At 39.4% G+C, this 21074-nt stretch overlaps 2 protein-coding genes across 5 annotated transcripts in view; one reads left to right on the plus strand and one right to left on the minus strand.

Annotated features, from left to right (window-relative positions):
• Positions 1-16715, minus strand: part of WWP1 (WW domain containing E3 ubiquitin protein ligase 1) — a 116789-nt gene extending 100074 nt beyond the window's left edge. Inside the window, exons 1-2 of one of the 4 annotated variants that reach the window (XM_029222518.1) lie at positions 16520-16707; positions 10670-10820 (exon numbers count right to left, since the gene is read on the minus strand). The gene's annotated coding sequence lies outside the window, so the exon portion shown is untranslated. Of the gene's footprint in view, positions 1-5117; positions 5158-10669; positions 10821-16519 lie in introns of those variants that run through there. The other 3 variants (XM_029222516.1, XM_029222517.1, XM_029222520.1) reach the window with 3 other exon arrangements.
• On the plus strand, positions 13524-17009 carry LOC114895338 (basic salivary proline-rich protein 3-like). The gene is made up of 2 exons (XM_029222634.1): positions 13524-13612; positions 16265-17009. The coding sequence occupies exons 1-2, from the start codon at positions 13524-13526 to the stop codon at positions 17007-17009; spliced, it is 834 nt and encodes a 277-aa protein (XP_029078467.1).
• Positions 17010-21074: the final 4065 nt, after the last annotated feature.

Raw genomic sequence — 21074 nt, forward strand, 5'->3', positions numbered from 1 at the left:
CTAAACTACAGGCACATGGTCTCCCTGCTCCCACACCACATCCATCCTCTACCAGTGGTCAGAGTGGGCTTTCCAAAACAGTACGTGTCACAAAAACTGTTTCACACCCAATGTTCTCTCCTTTTATAACTACAATAAATCCAAACTCATACATGGCCCCACGTGACCTGCTGCCCCTACATTTCATACCTCTCTCCTCCCCTCTTTTCTCTCTCACTGGCATTCCTGCCATCCCTAACCTGAATACCTTGTGCTGCTGAGAGACCTCTGTTTTCACTCTCCATCTGACAGTCCCTTGGCTACCTTCTCAGCCTTAGGGCTCCACTCAAGTATGACCCGTTCAGAAAGAATCTCTATTCAGCCCAGGCACAGCCAAAGCCTCACTCCTTCAACTCTACCACCTCACCCTATTTTATCATTCTCAATGATTTACGTTCAGTTATCTTAACCTCTTACTTCTGTCTCCAACCCCATGCCGACCTCCAAGGGCAGCAACTCCATCTTATTTATTCCCAGAACCCAGGCTAAAAGCCTGGCCGAGGGAAGGCCCCCCCAAAAGTATTACTGACTGACTGAAACAGACCTCAGAAAATAGATACTGGAGGTAAAGGTAAGCAGAGTTCAAAAGTGAACTGAAGCCACTTGCTGCGACAGGTGGTCCTTCATCCAGGAAAGGCCTACTGCATACAATTAGCAGGGAAGAGCAGTACTGAAAGGCTGAACGGTAGATGAAGACCATGCACAGGGTTGAAGAAAGCTTCAAAAAAGAATTTCAAGGAAAAGAAGAGTGGCTAGGCCCACCAAGCACCCCAGTAAGATCAGTAAAAAGAGAAAACTGTTTACTGGACTGTACGGATGTTACCAGGCCTTTAGCAAGAGCAATTTTAATGCAGTGGTAGGGGCCCAGAGGCCAGAGGCTTCAGAAGTAAATGAAGAGCCAGAAACCTCTGTTCAGATGTATGATTGTACAGGAAAAGAGATACAGCCTTAAAGGGAGGCGTACGTAGGTTTGTTTTTGAAGACAGAAGAGACTTGAACATGCTTTCAGGCAGCAAGCAGCTGACGTCACAGAAAAGACAATGATTACTACGACAAGATCTCTGAGAAGTCAGGATTGGTTGAGATTTAATGCAGAGGTACAGACATAGTTCTTACACTGAGACTAGAAAGAGAAAAGAATGAGTGAAAGTGCAGATATCTCTGAAATTGTCTGGGAAGAAAGGTAAGGAGGTTTTACCTGCCATTTCCTTTGGTGAAGGAGGCACTGGGAATACAATGGTCAATAAACATAGACCAAATTCCCTGTTTTAACAGGGATGTGGGAGGTAACGAATTCAAGGCAGACAGAGCAGAGACTTGGGCCCAGGTCAGTAGTAGCAGCACCAATCCCCACAGATGTGCGATTTTTTTTTCCAACTCATCTTTATAGTTCCCGTTTAGAAGCAAAGATATGTTAGAGCTGTTTAGAACATAGGATTCAGAAGAGAAAAAGGCATACTCTAGCTACTATCAAACTACTTCCGGTTATTCAGATGCATTACGTACACACACACTCTCTGCCACCTTCGTTCATTAAAATTCAGCTAGAGAAAATAAAATAACTGGTATTCTCCAAAAAACCTCTTTACCCAAAGCTCACTAATGACACATATTTCTAATTCACTACCAGTTTTCCTCAACCTGGCTGCATGTCAGAATTACCTGGGGACTCCACCAGGGGCCCCAAGTGATTCTCACATACACATCTAGGCACCCATGACTTCCTACATGTTATTCCCACTGCTCATCTACCTAATTTCTAATCATCCCTAAAGATTCAGCTCAAGCAAACATAGCACTATAACCATGTTATTTCTTTATCTCCCCCATTACACCAGAAATTTCTTTATTACTACTTATCTTTATGATTCCAGCCCCTAGCCCACTGCTCAGCCCTTACTATATACTTAAAAAATGTATTAAATGAAGATTCACTATCAGTAAAACATTTAACCTGTAGAAATGGTTAGAGTAGTTATGTTAAAAAAAATGTACCTATATAGAACAGAACTAAAACTTTAAAATATTATAAAGAAAATCCTATACAGGTGGGATAAACCACCTATACCCTCTCCCATCTTTGCTCTGATAATTCTGAGCACCAAGTCCACGTCCACCTTACCAATGTGATTTTATCTCCACAGCCCACAATAAAGGCTCAATACAAAAATGTCCAATACAAAAGTAAAGGATAAGTGTTACCTAAAATGTTCATTTGACTTATTAAATACTCAAATGTCCAACAGTATATATAGAAGAGAAAAGCTCATTAAACTTGGACACTTTCTGTCCCTAACTAAATATTCAAAATAATTCAGAAGTCTTAAATTAATCCCCAAATGATACATCAATTGGACTCTCAAAGTCTGGGGGAAAGACGGCTACTTAGAACACAGTACAGATTTTCCCAACAGGAATGTTATAAATGGTGGTGAGATACCAAGACCAAGGCACAAAAGCCTACCAAACCCATTAAGAGCCAAACCACTGGTACTGTCCACAGAGGTGTTTCAGACCTTCCACAAATACATATTTGTGTGCATATGCAAAAAGGAAAGCAAAATTCCAAAATAAATAGTTGACACTGAGAAAAAGTACCAAAAGCACTTTGCATGGTGCCTAATACATGGTAAATATGAATATTTGCCATAAGTTATAGCTATTTTTTCCCAGAATCCCTGATTTCAAACTTCTGTGTTCATCAAGATAGCTTTATTTTTCTCACTGCATTCTAGACTATAAATTCCAAGCATGCAGGACAAATCCTGGCCATTGGCCATTGTATCCACCACGTCTGCCCCAAAGCCTGGCACACAGGAGTGTTTAATACTATTTAGATGATTATATTTGGATACTTGTTGTCAACGATTTGAATCTTAAAAACAGCTAAGTAAACACAGGCTTAAAACCAAATAGCCTCATTTAGTTTTTAGGTGCTCTTTTAAATTAACTACAGTACTTCTCAAATTGATTTTTTTTTCTTTTAAAACTACCATCAAGATGAAGGAAAAAAGTGTAAAAATTCAGGTAGAAAATATTCCTCCAAGAGTCACCAGCTTGGAAAACACTGCTCTAGATAATAGTCTCACTAAATGGCTGAATGAGACAGGGCATCTAAACTTCTCTGGGCCTTGGTAATCCTATTGATTAAGAAATGGAGGACAGAACATATTGATATTTTCTAGCTTAGAACTGCTTGACTATAAACACTGCATATTTCATGAAAACGTGAGAGTAACAACCATCCACAACCATCCACAATCTTTGCATCAACCTAACTCACAACTGTTTCCAGTTTTGTACCATTATTTTCCTCCAATACAGATTTTTTTTTTTACAAAGTTGAAATCCTAGTGTACAAATCATTTTATTTTCTAACTCCCACCTCCCATTTACAGTAAGAACTGCTGAATACAAATTTGATTGAGCCCTTGGCCAACATCAGAGAACAATTTAATTTACGCTTGTAGTTTTTACAACATACCTTTGGCAACAATTTTCTAGAAGGCCACAAGATGGTGATGTTGCTCCATAAAATTCACCTTTTAAAAATATAATCGAATAACTTATACCAACTTTCCAAAAAATGAAATTAATAGTTTTCCTCCACTTCAAGTAAAGGATATAAAAAAATGCTTGTACTCTATTTAATAGAAAACATTAATGAGGAAGAAAATGTATTCATCAAATTTAACAGCAACTGTTCTAATTTTCAAGCTAAACAGTTATGGTCCTTAAAAACAAAACAAAAACACAGGACTCTGGCACTATCACTGTGTCTTTTATCACAGGAATCTTTCCTTCCCTCTCTGCTCCATCCCCTTCCTTCCTCAGGTCATAAAAAAAAAAAAAAATTACATTTTCACTTATTCATTGACTAACTTTTTCATAATTATTCTTAATTTAGAGAGATAACTCCTATTTCCCTGTTTTAAAAGAATTGATGCTAAAATGTATTTCCATCAACAAAAGTAAACTATACCAAAATGAGAATGAAATAATTTCTTTTCTAATTTGCTATAATTTCTCAATTTCTTATAATATACAATATGTTTATAATGGCAAATTACCAAAGCTTTTCACGCAGAAAATGTTTGCAGTTGGTCATTTTCCCCATACCTTAGCAAGTATCAGTAGAAGGCAGGTTTCCCATTCCTGTGGTGCTTATATAATGTCAATTAAAAAGAAAAATCAAATAACAGCATCTTAAAACTTGAGTTCCAGACCTACAGAATCAACTTAAGTTAACATGTAAAAAGAGCTGCTGCGTAAATACTCCCTAAGCAGAAGAATAAGATGACAGAGCGTAACTATCTGGGACTGGCAGCACTTAACGTGTGGTGCCTAAGTGACACAGAAACATGGCCAATCTTAAACCTGGAATCTGAATCAGGTCTCTGACTCCAAAAATAGTAAAAATCACAGTGACTATTTATTAGGCTCCTATTATTTGCCAAAAAAAAAACTATCTCTAATGTTATCAATCACCCTTCTGAGTCATTATTTCTACTAACAGGTAAGAAAAATGAGGTTTCAGGAATGTAAGTAAATTGCCCAAGGTCACAAAACTGGTGAAAGTCAGGATTTTGAACCCAGATCTCCTGGGCTCAAAGCCAATGCTCTTTTCACTACATTTGCGCTACAAACACAGAATATAAAAAAGAAATGCTGAGCTAAACCCAAACCTTAAAATAAGCAGTTTGCTGTACCAATCTGATGTTCCTATTCTTTTATCACTTAAGCAACTTCAGAGTAGGGTGGTTTTGTGGGGCTTGTAAGCTAGGTCATTGAAAACGTTTTTCCTGAAGGTTGAGAAAGTAATCTAAAACAGCGAATGTGTAAAAGCATAAACACACTAACAATGAAGAAGGTAGGCTGCTCAGGCTGTGTTTAATAAATCATTTCCATGTATTCTGGGAAAAACATCCAGGGCAACATAACATTCTCACTCTGCAAAGATCAAATTTCATGTAATTACATCATGTAACATCTCATATTTCAAAATGACACAAACATTTCCATAAATAATCTGTCATTTGTTTCAAAGTGTAGTATTTAATCATATAATACGTGCTTACCAGACTTTTTTCCTTCAAATCCAAAAATTTTAAAGGTTTGGTATTCTTCAAATACATAGTATTTGCTACATCTCATGAAGCAGCAGAAAGCACAGTCATGAATTAGAGCTGAAGATGAGGCTGAGAGCTGATTACGAGACTCACTGAGGGACACAAAGCTTCTTAATGTCAGGCCAAACCTGGGTCTGCTGACAAGGCCAGCACTCTTTTCTACACTGCACTGGTCACTAGGATAGCATGACCCAAAGTTACATTCGCCTCAAAACATGTTCTGACTGTTTCTAAATATATTAAGGCTTTTAATTTTCCAGCATTTAAGTAGCCATGGAGAGTTGCTGACTCTTCAATTCCAAAGTGCCAATCCCTAGTGTGAGAAGAGCATGTTGGGTAATGTAAGAGAGTTGAACAAACCTAGGTCCAAACTTCAATTTTACTACTATTCAGGTGTATTTAACCTCTCTGAGTCTGTTTTCTTACTGTGCAATGAAAATACCAACTCCATTTTGTGAAGGGGAAAAGAAGTGTTAACATTAACTCTAGGAAATCAGAACTGTTTCTAGAATGGAATATAGAAAGTGCCCAATAACTGATAACTTCCTAACACCCTCCCATCACTGCCACCACCCCAGTCACACTCTCAATTACTCTGAGAAGCTCCAACATTTTTCTACCATACTTCCACAACAATACAGAGGACAGCAGGTTAAGAAGCACTTCCATCACATGCCCATGCTGCAAAGTGATACAAAGCAAACTTCCACATCCACAGTAAGAATCAGATGAAAATCACATTTAGGATTAAAGACCTAAATGTAATAAGGCCAGACACTATAAAACTCTTAGAAGAAAACATAGGCAGAACACTCTATGACATAAATCACAGCAAGATCCTTTTTGACCCACCTCCTAGAGAAATGGAAATAAAAACATAAATAAACAAATGAGACCTAATGAAACTTCAAAGCTTTTGCACAGCAAAGGAAACCATAAACAAGATGAAAAGACAACCCTCAGAAGGGGAGAAAATATTTGCAAATGAAACAACTGACAAAGGATTAATCTCCAAAATTTACAAGCAGCTCATGCAGCTCAGTATCAAAAAAACAACCCAATCCAAAAATGAGCAGAAGACCTAAATAGACATTTCTCCAGAGACGATATACAGACTGCCAACAAACACATGAAAGGATGCTCAACATCACTAGTCATTAGAGAAATGCAAATCAAAACTACAATGATGTATCACCTCACACCAGTCAGAATGGCCATCATCAAAAAATCTACAAATAATAAATGCTGGAGAGGGTGTGGAGAAAAGGGAACCCTCTTGCACTGTTGCTGGGAATGTAAATTGATCCGGCCACTATGGAGAACAGTATGGAGGTTCCTTAAAAAACTACAAATAGAACTACCATATGATCCAGCAATCCCACTCCTGGGCATATACCCTGAGAAAACCATAATTCAAAAAGAGTCATGTACCACAATGTTCACTGCAGCACTATTTACAATAGCCAGAACATGGAAGCAACCTAAGTGTCCATCGACACATGAATGGATAAAGAAGATGTGGCACATATATACAATGGAATATTACTCAGCCATAAAAAGAAACAAAATTGAGTTATCTGTAGTGAGGTGGATGGACCTAGAGACTGTCATACAGAGTGAAGTAAGTCAGAAAGAGAAAAATAAATACCATATGCTAACACATATATATGGAATCTAAAAAAAAAAAAAAAAAAAAAAAGGTTCTGAAGAACCTAGGGGCAGGACAGGAATAAAGACACAGATGTAGAGAATGGACTTGAAGACGTGGGGAGGGGGAAGCGTAAGCTGGGACAAAGTGAGAGAGTGGCATGGACATATATACACTACCAAACGTAAAACAGACAGCTAGTGGGAAGCAGCTGGATGGCACGGGGAGATCTGCTCAGTGCTTTGTGACCACCTAGAGGGGTGCGATAGGGAGGGTGAGAGGGAGGGAGACGCAAGAGGGAAGAGATATGGGGATATATGTATATGTATAGCTGATTCACTTTGTTATAAAGCAGAAACTAACACACCACTGTAAAGCAATTATACTCCAATAAAGATGTTAAAAAAATTACATTTTAACACTTGAGAGGAGTATAGTACTGCTAAATTCTTTGTTGTAAATACACAATTTCAAGATATTTTAAAGCTACTCCAGTAACAGAACACAGTATTAATTTACTATTTACAAATACTCTTCCTAAGCATTTTAAAGCAGGCTGCTAAGTATGAACTTTCAGATATCTCCATTCTTAGAGGAAAATATTAGAATCCAAAATACACAGAAACTTTCCAAATGAGATAATCAGTTAAACAGCTAAGACTTTATTCCTAGAATAATGTAATTCTTCTCAAGTTTAAAACACAGGGACACAATCCACAAATCCAAAACTCCAAAAGCTATACAAACTTAAAGCTCCTTCTTAACTCATACGGTGACAAAAATTGAACTGACGTGAACTCATTTGGCAGCAGCATCTGAACAGATGTGTGACTATTTATTGTCCTTATTTATCCATAATTAAACAATTGCCAAGGAAAGTACAGAGTGCTGCCCTAAGACTTCATTGGGGTTTTATGTAACACAAAATGTGGAGTGTATTACGCTTCTAAAATTTTAAAAAAGAATTATTTCTGTAACACATCTGACACCAAAAACAAGGTCTTATAAACACACCCTAGTGACTATTTACTCAATACTAAGTGTTAGGTTTAAGCCATGCAATAAATCTATGAATAGGTACTATTATTACCATTTTACATGTGAATATCCACTTTACATATGATAAAACTAGGGCTTAATCTAAGGTTACCTTTACCAAGATCACTTAGTCAATAAGTAAGTGCCAGAAATCAAGTCTAGGCTTGTCTTACTTGAAGGCCTAAGCTCTTAAACAGCTAATAGTTCACAGGAAAATTAAATCACAAAGAAAGTTTTAAAACAAATTATAATTACCAAACGTTTTAAGTAGAACAATGAAATTCCTGAGTATGATGTATACTTTCCATTCTGGGTATTCATACCTAAACATCAACACCATATTTCACAGCTCGAAGGACAAAAAGAGATGAGTTTATTGTTGCTTTTCTTCCCAAAGAACTGGCCACAGTCAGGGAAAACAAACAAAAACAACAGGCTCCTCAAACAAATGCCAACTAATCCTTTCTACTCAAATTTAGAAAGAATCATGGGTTTAGCATGGTTTTTTTTTTTTACCACAAAATGTACTAACACAATAAAAAATAAGGTTGATACAAACATAGGTTAAGTTTTTCCAAGTACAGCCCCAATTTAAAGATCTGCCGTTCCAATGACAGATATGATCACAGCACTGAGGAGGGTTAAAGTGAAGTAGATGCAGGCTGTCACTACCACTGCCCTAAGCAAAAGTTAAGAGAAAATAAGCTTCAAGGTTTTGGTTTTTTTCTTTTGGATTGATCGATCTAAAATTTAAACCTTCTCTTATGACTTTCTTCTCAAATCAATATCCTTATTCTAAGCAATGGCTTTTCCCCACAAGAGACAGATCATGGTCCCCATCCAACCAAATTAGACACACTTCAATCAAAATCTTAATTTCTGAGTAGCTTATCTTAACTAAGTGAAAAGCATAAGATTATCGGATAAATAATCCAATATCTAATTTAACTGTTTCAGCTAAAGCATTTTTTAAAAAGAAACATCTTCACTCATAAAAATGTATTTTGTAGAAGTATAGGGTAATTTTTTGAACAAGGAGTCCTGATGGGTGCCTCTTGCAGGGTTACTTCTCTTGCCTACTTCTTACTGTAATTACCAACTATCAGGTTTCTATAGTTTGGATCAAGTCCTTGGCAATTATCTTAAGCCTCTTTAAATATCTGAAAGGTTCAGATGTTAAGTTCCCTTTGTATTTACATTATACATGTGTATTTACTGAACAGTATAGCTTAAAAAATGGTCTCAGAGAACACCAGAACCCCAAATTACCAATTCAGTTTATACCAGCAGTTCTCAAACTAATGTGTATAAAATCATCTGAGGTATTTACTAAAAATGAAGACTCCTGAACTCCACTATCAAGGACCATACCATAGATCTTGAAGAGTACTCAAGAATCTACACATTTAACCAATATCCCAGATGACCATGATGCAGGGACTGCACTTTGACAAATACTTATCTACCCTGTATTTCATCCAATGACGGTGTTAACAATTTCTTGTTCCCAGACTGTACAGCCAAACCATCACCAGCTGATAACTGCAGCCATGTTGAGTCAGTATCTTTCTCAGAGTCATTCTTAACCTTTCGGCAACCTATTTTTTAAGCTAAGAGGTGAGATTTGATACGTAGCTCTGCTCATGCCAAACTAAACTACAACTGTCCTTGAGAAATGAGTGGCTCACAGAAAACTGGACTACTTGTTTGAATTTTCAACTTGTTAATAATAATGAACTAAGAGCAATAAAAATGATTTAAGGGCTGCTCGTGTCCAAGGGATCCCATTTTCTGCTTTAAAACATTCTTTCAATGAATCCTTACAAAAATCCAGTACAGAAGATATTCTTTACCTTTTACAGAAGAAGAAACTGAGGCAACACTGCTATTAAGCACTACTGACAGAAGTCAGCTGTGCCTGACTTTAAAGCTACAGCTGTGCCTGACTTTAAAGCTACAGCTGTGCCTGACTTTAAAGCTACAGCTGTGCCTGACTTTAAAGCTACAGCTCTTGACCCACATGCGGGAACGCCTTTAATTCTTAAACTTTAAGAGCAGAACGATGTAGTTTATTTACTTCTAAGATAAAGTATGCCCTAATTTATACACAGCAAGTTCATTTGACTAATTCTCCTCCCCACGCTAACTGAACACAAAGAGCAGTTCATCTTGGCAAGTTGGAGCTAAGGTTTAACAGGAATATCCTACGTCAAGTCAGGACTCAAGTCAGTTTGCTTCTACTCATCCTATGTAGTCCTAATTATGGGTATACTAAACAGCTATCAAAAGATCTTGTTTTCCTTAGTTAAAAAGGTATCACACCTACAATTCTGTTAATGCTAGTACATTTTTAAACCACTCCTGTAATTTAGGGCAGGGAGGAGAGCCATGAAGAAACACCTTAAGGTAACTCTATCTACACCTTTCTTTGTGCCCTAGCCTCTCCTATGTATATAAATAATGTTTCTCAGTACACTCAATCACCAAGTCCTGCCCACAACAGCCAACATACTACTATATTCAGAAATCTGCAAAGAGTTTTGCACTAGGAGGCAGGGGCCCATCTTTTAATCTATTCAAAATTCAAAAATGCTCCAAATCTACACCTAAATTCTTTAAATGTAATATATTGATTCATTATTCCACTCAAAAGCTATAATGTAATAACAACAAAACACACATTTTCTTCATGCCACAGTTAGCCATAACATTATTCAGCATATAACTTGCACTAAAAAAAAGATACTACTGAGATTAAGTGATAATGAGATAACGATAAGGTGAGAAAACACCAGCTAGCAATCAATTAACCTACCTGTTCCTGGGAAGGATGAGCATTGCCTCATTCCTTACATTTCGCTAAGCAGACAGGATTTCCATTCCAGTCTCCACAAGGAAAGAATATTTTCTCCACTATAATGACTCTTTCCCAAGGAAGGGTGGCTTATCCCAAACTTTCCCAGACACTGCAAACAGAAAATACTATTTGTGAGGCACCAGTTTGCTCAAGGCTAGTCAAGGCCAGAGTGAACCATTTCAGAGCAGCCTGGGCTCTGGGTCCTGCACTGTCTTGCCCTCAAGTATGGCAAGTCAATCCTGCCCCATTATGGTAACATACTGGGTCAAACCCCAGAGACCCAAAACTTTCTCCTCTTCTCTACCCCAGAAGTGTTGACTATTCCTATTTGTGTAATAAGCCAAACATGCTATCATTTGCACTTTAGATTCAGCTTTCCCTCTGACAGGCCTAGACTCAAAGTACTAAAAGTACCAGGCAGCTCAAGTCTCAGCTTCCAAAACAGTTCTTCCAGAAGCCCCATTTTGGGGTAATACAGCTGTGTGGTGTAATCCCGGGATTCACATATTTGTCTAGTCCCTTTCCCTTGAATCTGGGCTGGACCTATGACTTGCTTTAACTAACGGAATGTGGCAGAAATGAGGCTACGCTGGTTCCAAGCCTATGTCTTAAGAAGGCCTGGTTGCCTCTGTTTTTGCACTCCTGGAAGCCCTAAGCCACCATGTAAGGCCAGCAATCCTTCTGGAAAGGCCACATGGAGAGAAGTGGCCTTGAGACAAGACTATGTGGTAAAAGAGAAAGAGTAAGAGAAAGAGAGAAAGAAAGAGAGAGAAGACTAGCATGCAGCTGAAAGCCAGCTATTAAAGTGACCACCCGCAAAACCAGCAGAACTGCCCAAATGAGCCCAGCCCAGGAAAGCAAACCCGTGAGCCAAAAACAAAACAAAACAAAAAGCCAAAAATCCTGGTTGTTTTAAGTCACTTAGTTTCAGGGTTTTTTTGTCACACAGCAATAAATAACCAAAACAATGCTCACCTGGTTCCTTGTCTTTTTGCCTAATTTGTTCAAAACCCAGGAAAAAAGGAGGGGTGTAATGACAGGCAGCAGGGACACCACGATGGGCTATGAACAAATGATTTAAGGAACATCAAGACAGATGCTGGTCTTTCTCATACCTTAGGAACTATCTGACAAATAGTTTTACAAAACATACTCCAAAAACAGTCACTTAAACATATGAATTTAAAATGTATACTAAGAGCTTTTTAAGGTAAATTTCTTTTTACATGATAAAGCTTTTTATGTACTGGTAAAAACCACAGAATATCATGATATGTACTTTTGAAAATCAGATCCTGATTGCTCCAAAAATACAAATTTTCATAGACAAAACTTTTATAAACGAACAAACTCCATCTGTAAAAACACCTGAATTAAAAATCAACAAATTTTCAAAAGGGTATTAATCCCTACATTTCACCAATGTACTTTTTCAGACAAGAAATCACCTTTTGCTTTTTCCTTGATAGGAGGATAACTGTGATAAATACTTAAAATTTTCAAATTTACCTACCAATAGCCACTACAATGAGGTTACCATTTTCACACAAAGGAGGAAATAAACAAGCTCAGATCTACACAGTAAAAAAGTTTAACACAGATTCCAAACAGGTAAATTCAAACTTCTCACACAGAGCCTTCAGTTAAATTCCCATTATAGATGAAGAGTTGGTGGGAAAAGAATACTGACTCAGGAACAAAAAAAATAGGTTTTAGCTCTAGTTCTAATTTTGGCCACTTGCTAGCCATATACCCTGGAAATTTTACATTTTTTAATTTCTTTGAGCTTCAGTGTCTTCATCTAAAAAGGAATTATCTCCTTACACACCTACTGATCAATTTTCATGAGAATCAAATGATGACGTATATGCAACCATGCTGAAAAAGTGTAAAATACTGTAATATATAAAATATGATATTCTTCTTAATGCCAGCAAAGAGTAAAAAATCATCTATGTATGTGCTTTTTGTTAGACATTTTCTCTCCACTATGTATTAGTAACTGGTTACTTCAAAAACCACTATTAAGGCTAATTTACTGCCTTCCACTGCTTGTTATAAGTACATCATATTTTTACAGAAAGAGTAAAAAAGATCCTAGCCTTTCTAATAATTACAGAATCAAACTTTCTAGGGCTATAACAGATAGTATGTAATAACCTGCTCTGGTTCCCTGCCAGGAAGACAATCCTATAGATGCAGAAAAGTCAACTGTTTACTCATCAAATTATGCTTTAACCATAATTAGTTTTCAGAGGATTAATCTGGCAGCAGCTTGTAGTGTGAACTGAAGTAGAGGGAACCTGAAGGTAGAACGACTTCTTTCTTCATTGCTGTGGTCATAGGTGTGAGGGTCTGAACTCTGGAGGCAGTAATAGGAATTGAGGAAGGAATGGAGGAAGGAAGTACAATAGACAGAATTTGATGATGAGAGAGAAAATGAAGAAAGTAAAAATAACTGAGATTCTGGTCCAGGTTGATTGGGAGAATAGTGGTACATTTTGAGCAACATCAATTGGAATTTTTATCTTCAGCATATGTGTGGTACTTTACAGCGGTAGTTCTCAGCCTTCCTCTGTAATAATTTAACCAGAGTTAGCTACTTAATCCAATGAAAAAATTCACTGACTAGGTCTCTGCACTTCATTATTCTGTAAAGTTTTACTTTTTACTTGATAAAGGGTTCCTGAATGAAGAAGTAGTTTCAGGGAATAGAGAAGATAAAAGTTCTTAAAGTTCCTTATTTCACTTACTTCCCCTCCAGCCCCACCTCTCCAACCCAAACTGAGATACAAAGGAAATAAATGAGAACATGACTGTTCTGATATTTCTATCTGCTCTCCATACACCCAATTCATCCCTCAGCCTCACCAGCTCTCCTGCACATGGAAAACAAGAAAGGTACAGATAGTCCAATAAAAATCTAAAACCCAAGAATCACAAAATGTTAAGAACTGAAAGGAACCTCCCAGGATCATCTAGTCCCTACTGATGAGGTCACTTAAAGGCAGTGACTACATCCAATTGATGGTAAATCTGTTGCACATATCTCCATACAAGAAAACCATCACTGTCAATCAACTCCTGATTCTACTTTACCCACTTGCTAACTGAAATGCTTGGGACAAATCATTTAACCTCTTGGACTAGTCTGTTCTGTAATAGAATAGCAAATAAGATAAGTTAGTCAATATTCTCTGTAAGCTGTAAACCACAACACAAGTCTAAGGAGATATTGTCTCTAGGTGTACATACAATATGTCTCTACAGCAGAGGTTCTTATTGGTAAATGGAAGCATTTGAAGGTTCAATAGTTTTAAAAGGCCCCCAGTAATTCTAAGCACTGCTTCAACCCATTGGGTTCCATGGATGAGATTTAGGTGGTCCAGAGACTCCCCTAAAATTATATCCACAAAGCACAGGTGCATATGGAAATTTTCCAGGTCAGCAGATTTCTTTAGTTTCACCAAGAGTTACTAATCCCCCAGAGGCTGAGAACTACTGCTGTAAAGTACCACACATACGCTGAAGATAAAGCTTCCAATTGATGTTGTTCAAAATGTACCACTATTCTCCCAATCAACCTGGACCAGAATCTCAGTTATTTTTACTTTCTTCATTTTCTCTCTCATCATCAAATTCTGTCTATTGTACTTCCTTCCTCCATTCCTTCCTCAATTCCTATTACTGCCTCCAGAGTTCAGACCCTCACACCTATGACCACAGCAATGAAGAAAGAAGTCGTTCTACCTTCAGGTTCCCTCTACTTCAATTCACACAAGATGCTGCCAGATTAATCCTATGAAAACAAAGGTTTAATCGTTTCATTCCCAACTCAAAAATCATCTGTATAACCCTCATCGCCTACTAAATCCAAGGTCATAAGCCCAGCACCAAAAGCAATCCATAAACTGGTCCAAATTTTTACTTTAAGCTTTACCACCCATTATACTGGTACAAATACGTTATATTCCATCCAAACATACTTGCCTCTCCCTAAATGTATGAACTCTGTGCTCTCTTAGTCCCTTCTCTCTGCCTGGATTACCTTTCCCAGCCTATCGAAAGTCTATAGTCATACTTCAACCCAAAGATTTCAAAAACCAGAAGCTCTATGAAATAACCCCCCTATGAGATGTGAGCTCTACACCCTCTGAATGTGAATTCAGTATGAAACGTAACTATGTCTTAAAAGACAAATGAGGCATTTGTGTATAGTCTTACCTGCCTAACTAGTCTGTGAGGGCAGAAACTGTTATCACCCTCATCTTTATATTCCCCCAAATCCACCGCAGTCATGCAGTAGATGCTTAATAATTGTGTAAGGCAGTAGAAGAAATTTCAGCCTTCACGGGGTAAGCAGATTACTATCTCTTGAAGCAGAGATCTTACATGCAACATCCTCTATCATACCAGGCTTCCAAAAACATAACCTTTAGTTACTGCTTTTCAAAGCCCTTATGTTATAGGTCATATAACTGCATTTGAAGGGAAGAACTATTTGAAAGTGTTAATAAGCCACTTCAGAAAGATCTGTTCCCCCACATACTTTATACTTCTCAATTTGAAGAGCTTCCAATACTTGGCCACTAAGTATTCAATTTAAAAAATATTAACCATTCATGAAAAGTGATAATTTCAACCACCGATAATTATCTATTTTATGAGTAAAAACAAGTCACATAAATAAAAGAATGCTTTTCTTCTTTAAAAGGTCCATTTTGCTTGCATAATACATACAGAGACTTAACTAGACAGGTAAAGTGGGTTTATCCATAAGCATGAACTCTTGCAGAAACCTGCATACAACTGTACACCAGGTATTTCAGGCAAAAGAAACCAAAGAGGGGGAAGATAACTCTGGACGTTATTCTTTTACACTATTATTACCAACAACATTTTAAGGCAGGAACTCACATTTTGCACACTAACTACACAAAAAGATAAAAACCAATCAAACAGAAAAAGAAAGCCACATCAAGCCCCTGAAAAATATTTTATCCTGGAAGAGTAAAAATGTCAAAATAACAGATACTTCTCTTCTTTGGTAATGAAGGTTTCATATAATCGCGGGAGCAAAGGGGGCTCAACTCCGTATTGATGGAGCAAAGAAAGGGCTGTGCACAAGACTAATCATTTAAAGCCTGTAAAAGCAACGGGTAAAGTACAAAATTTTTTAAATGTCTAAAGGATGAAAGGAGACGGTCCAAGTCACAGATTAGATAAGGACTAGTGAAAACTGCAAGGTCACTGGGACCTACCAGGTCACAAAGGTGGAGGTGGGGGTTGTGTTGGGCGGGGGGTAGGGGGGGCGGCTGCAGAGTCAGTGAAGAACCAGAAGTGATAAAAACACGTCAGAAAAAGGCGTTCTAAGGCGGGGAGTCCTCGGTTTGGGACGGTGGGACTGCGGGGAAAGTCAGGGCACTGGGAGTAAGTCCATATATTAGGGTTTTCTTGGAGCGGTGTTAGAGAAAGGAAGGGAAGGTTGAAAGAAGGGAAGGAAGCTTGAGAACTGCGGCTGCCGAGTCACGGAAACACTTTTCTCCGCTCCAGTATCATTAGCTCAGGCCTGTGCCAGGGCCAACTCGGGGCAGGACCCGTGACCCCACCCCAGAAAACTCCCAGCCCCCGGGCTGGAGTAGGAAGCCAGGGCGGCGCGGACGGCCCCCGACTGCCCTCGGAGGGTCCCGCCCCGCGGCGGACCGTGCCGGGCTCAGGGCACCGCCGCGGAGGCTCCCGGCCCGTGCCCCCGGAGCCCCCGCCCCGCCCGCGACCCCCGCCCCTAGCCCAGCGCCGCGGCGTCCTTACCCGGCGCGAAGCCGTCGGCTCCTGGCGGCCCGGCGGCCACGGCAGCGGCGCCTCCTCCACCGGCGGGCGCCCTCACCCTTCCGTGCCCAAGATCGCCATCTCGCAGCAGGCGCGGCGGCGACAGCCACCCAGGCGTCGGCCCCGGCAGCCCAGGCCGCCTGCAGCCACTCGGAACCCGCTTGCCGCGCTCGCCGACACCCGACCCTCCCCCCACCCCCACCCCGGCCACGCGCCACCTCCGGCCGACCCCACGCCTCCCTCCTCGGGAGCGCGCCGCGCCCGGAGCGCGCGCCTCCCTGCCGGCTCGACCCCGCGCTCAGCGACGCGGCCTCCCAGAGCCTACAACTCCGGACCCGGAATCCGGCTTCCCGCGAGCATGCGCAGCGAGGGAGACCCGAGGATGCCTTTGGAAGACTCCGCTTCTCCAGGTCTTCGGAGCGGTCGAGGGAGGGGGAGAGCCAGCCAATGGGAGGGAGGGGGCGAGGCCTGAACCTGTGGAAGGGGAGGGGACGTCGCCGAGATTTGGGAAGAGGCTTCAGTAAGTCTTGGTGGGTGCTGCTGACTTGACTTTCCGGTTCGCGGCCGGACCCGCGCATGACTTTCAGTAAGGTCCTTGGGGCACTGGCGTTCTTTTCTTGAACGTTTTACGGCAAAAGGGGGCTGTTAATAAATACTCCTTGACCTAGCTGAGTGTTTGACTTACAACCCATTGCAAGAGTAAATAATTGCATTTAGCAGATGGTCATACCAGAAGAGTTGCAGTCCACTTTTACTGGTAACCAAAACGTTCACTACCCCAACCCCACAAGAGTACAATGATAGAACTAATACTGAGCAAGTGCATGTGTCTGTGCAATTAATGAATACAGCAGTTCCATAAAGAAGGGCCTATTATCCCCATTTATACAAATGAGCCAATTAGCCTGGAGAAGAGCTCTTGGTTCTGTGCCTTGCTTTTAGAACCAAGGCCACCCTGCAAATAGAAAGTAACGACCACGTTACTCATCATATGACCTGTTCCTCTACTTCAGAGAGATAAAAAAGGTCATCCAGCATGGATTTCTACAATTTTTGCCAGATGCTTCACCCAAACCCCACAAATTACCTACACCCACACCCAAGCTTACTAGTTTTCCTCTATCTCAGGCTGGCTGTCCCTGCTCCCCTCCAACCGAAACTCTCCACTGACTGCTCCCTCCTGTAAGGCCCTCCCTGGCATATCTTTAACCTCATCCTTTATGTTGAGTACAACTCTTCCGCATAATCATGTTTAAGACTTTTCTGTATGAAACTTTCCCTTGCCTTTAAACCTCTTTCTAGTTCTCTCTCTTCTTCCGTCATAACTAAACCTTTGAAAGAATTGTGTACCAAGAACATTGGCATTCCGTGAGTATTTGTAGGATTCAATAAATATCTCTTGACTGAATAAATGCAAATGCACATTCTCTTCCTCTCCACTCCATCAGTTTCTACCCTCTGACTTCCTACCTGGGTCTGATGCATACTGTATCCACAATGATTATTCTAAAACATACTTCTGAGCCCATCACTCCACTGCTTAAAATCTTTCATTGGCTCATCAGAGCTTTCAAGACAAAAGTTAACATGGTCTTCAAGGCTTCTTTCATGCTCACATGCTCTGTCTCTCCTGTTATGACAAACTCTTCAGAGTTCCTGATTGTGCTCACTCATCTCTACTTTGAAGGGTACTGTTTCCTCTAACCTTTCCTTCACCTTTTTGATTGTCCAGCTCCTTTAAAAATAAATTCAAGAACATGCTCCCAAGTGCACTCTCAGACATAACCTATGCATACCCAGCAGAGGTCTACATTCCATCTGCAGAGTGCACACATGCCTCCTCCCACTTCCCGCTCTACTTCCAGCTCTCCCAAGTCCTCAGTTTCTGCCTCAGGTGAGCTCCATTCAGAAGTTCCTTGTACTCACCTAGGCCCTTACGTTGACAGCAAACATTGAACCAGCCTTTCATTATTAAATATTTCTTTGGTGTTCAAATGAACACTATTACAAATATCTTTTCATACATCATTGCCCATGTCCTTACTTACTGCCTTAATTTACATCCTTAAAAGTAATCGAAAGTGTGAACAATTTTAACCCTCTTGAAACATATTGGCAAGTTACCTTCCAGGAAGAACTTAGGCCTAGGTTCACACTGCCTGGGATAAAAACCCAGCTCTGCCACCTGGGGCCAGATTCCTATTTTCATGAATCCTAGATACTTTTACTTTGTGGGTCTCTTCTTCCATAAAATAATATTTAAAATTATATTTATAACTGAATTGTTATAAAGACAACATACTGATATTGTACATTAAAACATTTTCTTTGACCTAAGCATTCATTTTTTTCTTTCTGATTTTAAAAGAAATTAAAACATTTTATGGGCCTCTAAAAGTATGGTGAGCCTGAGGCACTGTGCCTATCGTGGCAGCTGGGTAAGTCAACACTTCTGCCACCTATGAGCTATGAGGTTTGGCCAAAGTCCTTAATCTGTGCCTCAACCAGAAAATAGGTATAATGCTACCATATGATGTTGTCATTAAAAGAAAATGAGTTGCTACAAATAAAATACCTAGAACTATGTGGCACATGATCAATAAATTACTGATATTATAATTGTCATTCTCAATTGTCCCACAGCACTATATGAGAATATGTGATTGTCCTTCTTCACTGTGCCAAAATCATCATGGTATATTCTCATCTTGGTGTATTCTCATCACAGGGCAAATATGGTATCTCATTGTTTGTCCATTGTCCATTTTCTTGCTAGGATATTCACAAAAAGTCGCTTTATACAATGTAGATATAAAATTATTAATCTTTTCCATTTTTGTTTTCTTCTATTATTTTTTGCTTTGCAACTTCATTGCCATCCTGAGATCATGTTATTTATCTGCCTTTACTTTTTTCTACATGTTTGATAATTTTGCTTTATCATTAAATAATTTAATCCTTTCAGATTTATTTTGGTGTGATGATCTACCTTTTCTTTCTCATGGTCTCCCCCAGCTCATTTGTTAAAGAATCTTTCTCCAACTATGATGGTTTTAAAATACACCCACAACTTCATCAATACTCCCCCATTCAAAAAGTGGAGTCTAATTCCCTTTCAAATGAATGTGGGTTGTACTTAGCAACTTATTTCTTTTTTTTTTTCTTTCATCAGAATTTTACTCTCAAGTAGGAACAGGATTGCAATGCCATTACTCTGAGTTCATTCTCTTCTCCCACACATGATTGCATAAGGAAAGGCATTAGTGCGCTAGTGACTTATTTCTAATGAATACAATACAGCAAAAGTGACAGTATGTACTTTCCAAGAGCAGGTCTTAAAAAAGTATTGTGGCTCCTCTCTACTCTCTCTCAGATCACTTGCTCTGAAGAAGGCAGTTACCGTGTCATGAAGACATATCAAGTAGCCTTATCAGAGGCCCACATAGCAAGGAACTGAATATCTTGCCAACAACCAGCAAGGATATGAGGCCTCCTGCCAATCTCCATGTATATGAAGCCATCCTGGAAGTGGATCCACCAGCCTCAGTCAGGCTTTGGATAATACAGACATCTTGACTGCAACCTCGTTAGAGACCTTGAACCAGAAACCCCAACTAAATCATTCTCAAATACCTGACCCATAGTAACTGTGAGGTAATAAATGTTCATTGTTTTAAGCCACTAAATTTGGGGGATAATTTGTTATGCAGCAATACATAATAAATACACTAACCCAGTGGTTCTCAACTGGGGACTATCTTGTATCCCAGGGGACATTTGTAAATGTTGTGAGACATTTTTTATTATCTCAGCTAGGGAGCTGGGGGAGATTTCCACTGGCATTTTGTGGGTAGAGGCCAGAGAGTGCTAAACATCCTTCAGTGCACAGGCCAGCACACACACACACACACACACACACACAAGCAAAGAATTATCAGATCCAAAATGGCAATAATACTGAAGATGAGAAAACCTTCACTAACCTGTTTTCCCGGCACCTTAAATTTTCTTTCTTTCACATACACTTGTTTCATATCCTTTGCTCATCTGGTTGCTGCTTTACCGTGTTTTACCCCTGGTCCTAGGCAACCACCAATCTGCTCTCTGTCACTAGAGAATAACTTTACTTTTTCAAAGGATTGGTGTAAATGGAATCAGACAGTGTGCACTTTTTCGTGTCTGGCTTCTTCAGCTCAGCATATTTTAAAGATTCATTCCTGTTGTTCTGTGTAGCAGTAGTTGCTTCTTTTCTTATTGCTGACTATTATTTCTATTGTATGGATTTGCCAAATTTTTTTATATTTGTCTTATTGCCGAACATTTAATTTGTTTCCAGCTTTTGGCTATAAAGACTGAAGATTCTATGAACATTGGGTTAAAGGTCTTTGTGATGACATATGTTTTCATTTTTCTTGGGTAACTAATGCCAAGGAATGGAATTGTTGGGTCACATGGTAAGTATATATTTAATTATAAGAAATTGCCAAACTGCTCTCCAAAGTGGTTGTTCCATTTTACATTCCCACCACCAATGTAT

The sequence above is a fragment of the Monodon monoceros genome, unplaced genomic scaffold, assembly GCF_005190385.1.
Source record: "Monodon monoceros isolate NGI ecotype Baffin Bay Population unplaced genomic scaffold, NGI_Narwhal_1 Super_Scaffold_14, whole genome shotgun sequence".
NCBI lineage: Eukaryota > Metazoa > Chordata > Mammalia > Artiodactyla > Monodontidae > Monodon > Monodon monoceros.

Excerpts from the sequence above, each read along its gene's own strand:
- LOC114895338 (XM_029222634.1), top strand. The coding sequence starts at position 13,524 with ATGACTGTTCTGATATTTCTATCTGCTCTCCATACACCCAATTCATCC. Across the intron at positions 13,613-16,264 it reads GCACATGGAAAACAAGAAAG|TATCATTAGCTCAGGCCTGT; the intron begins GTACAGATAGTC and ends TCTCCGCTCCAG.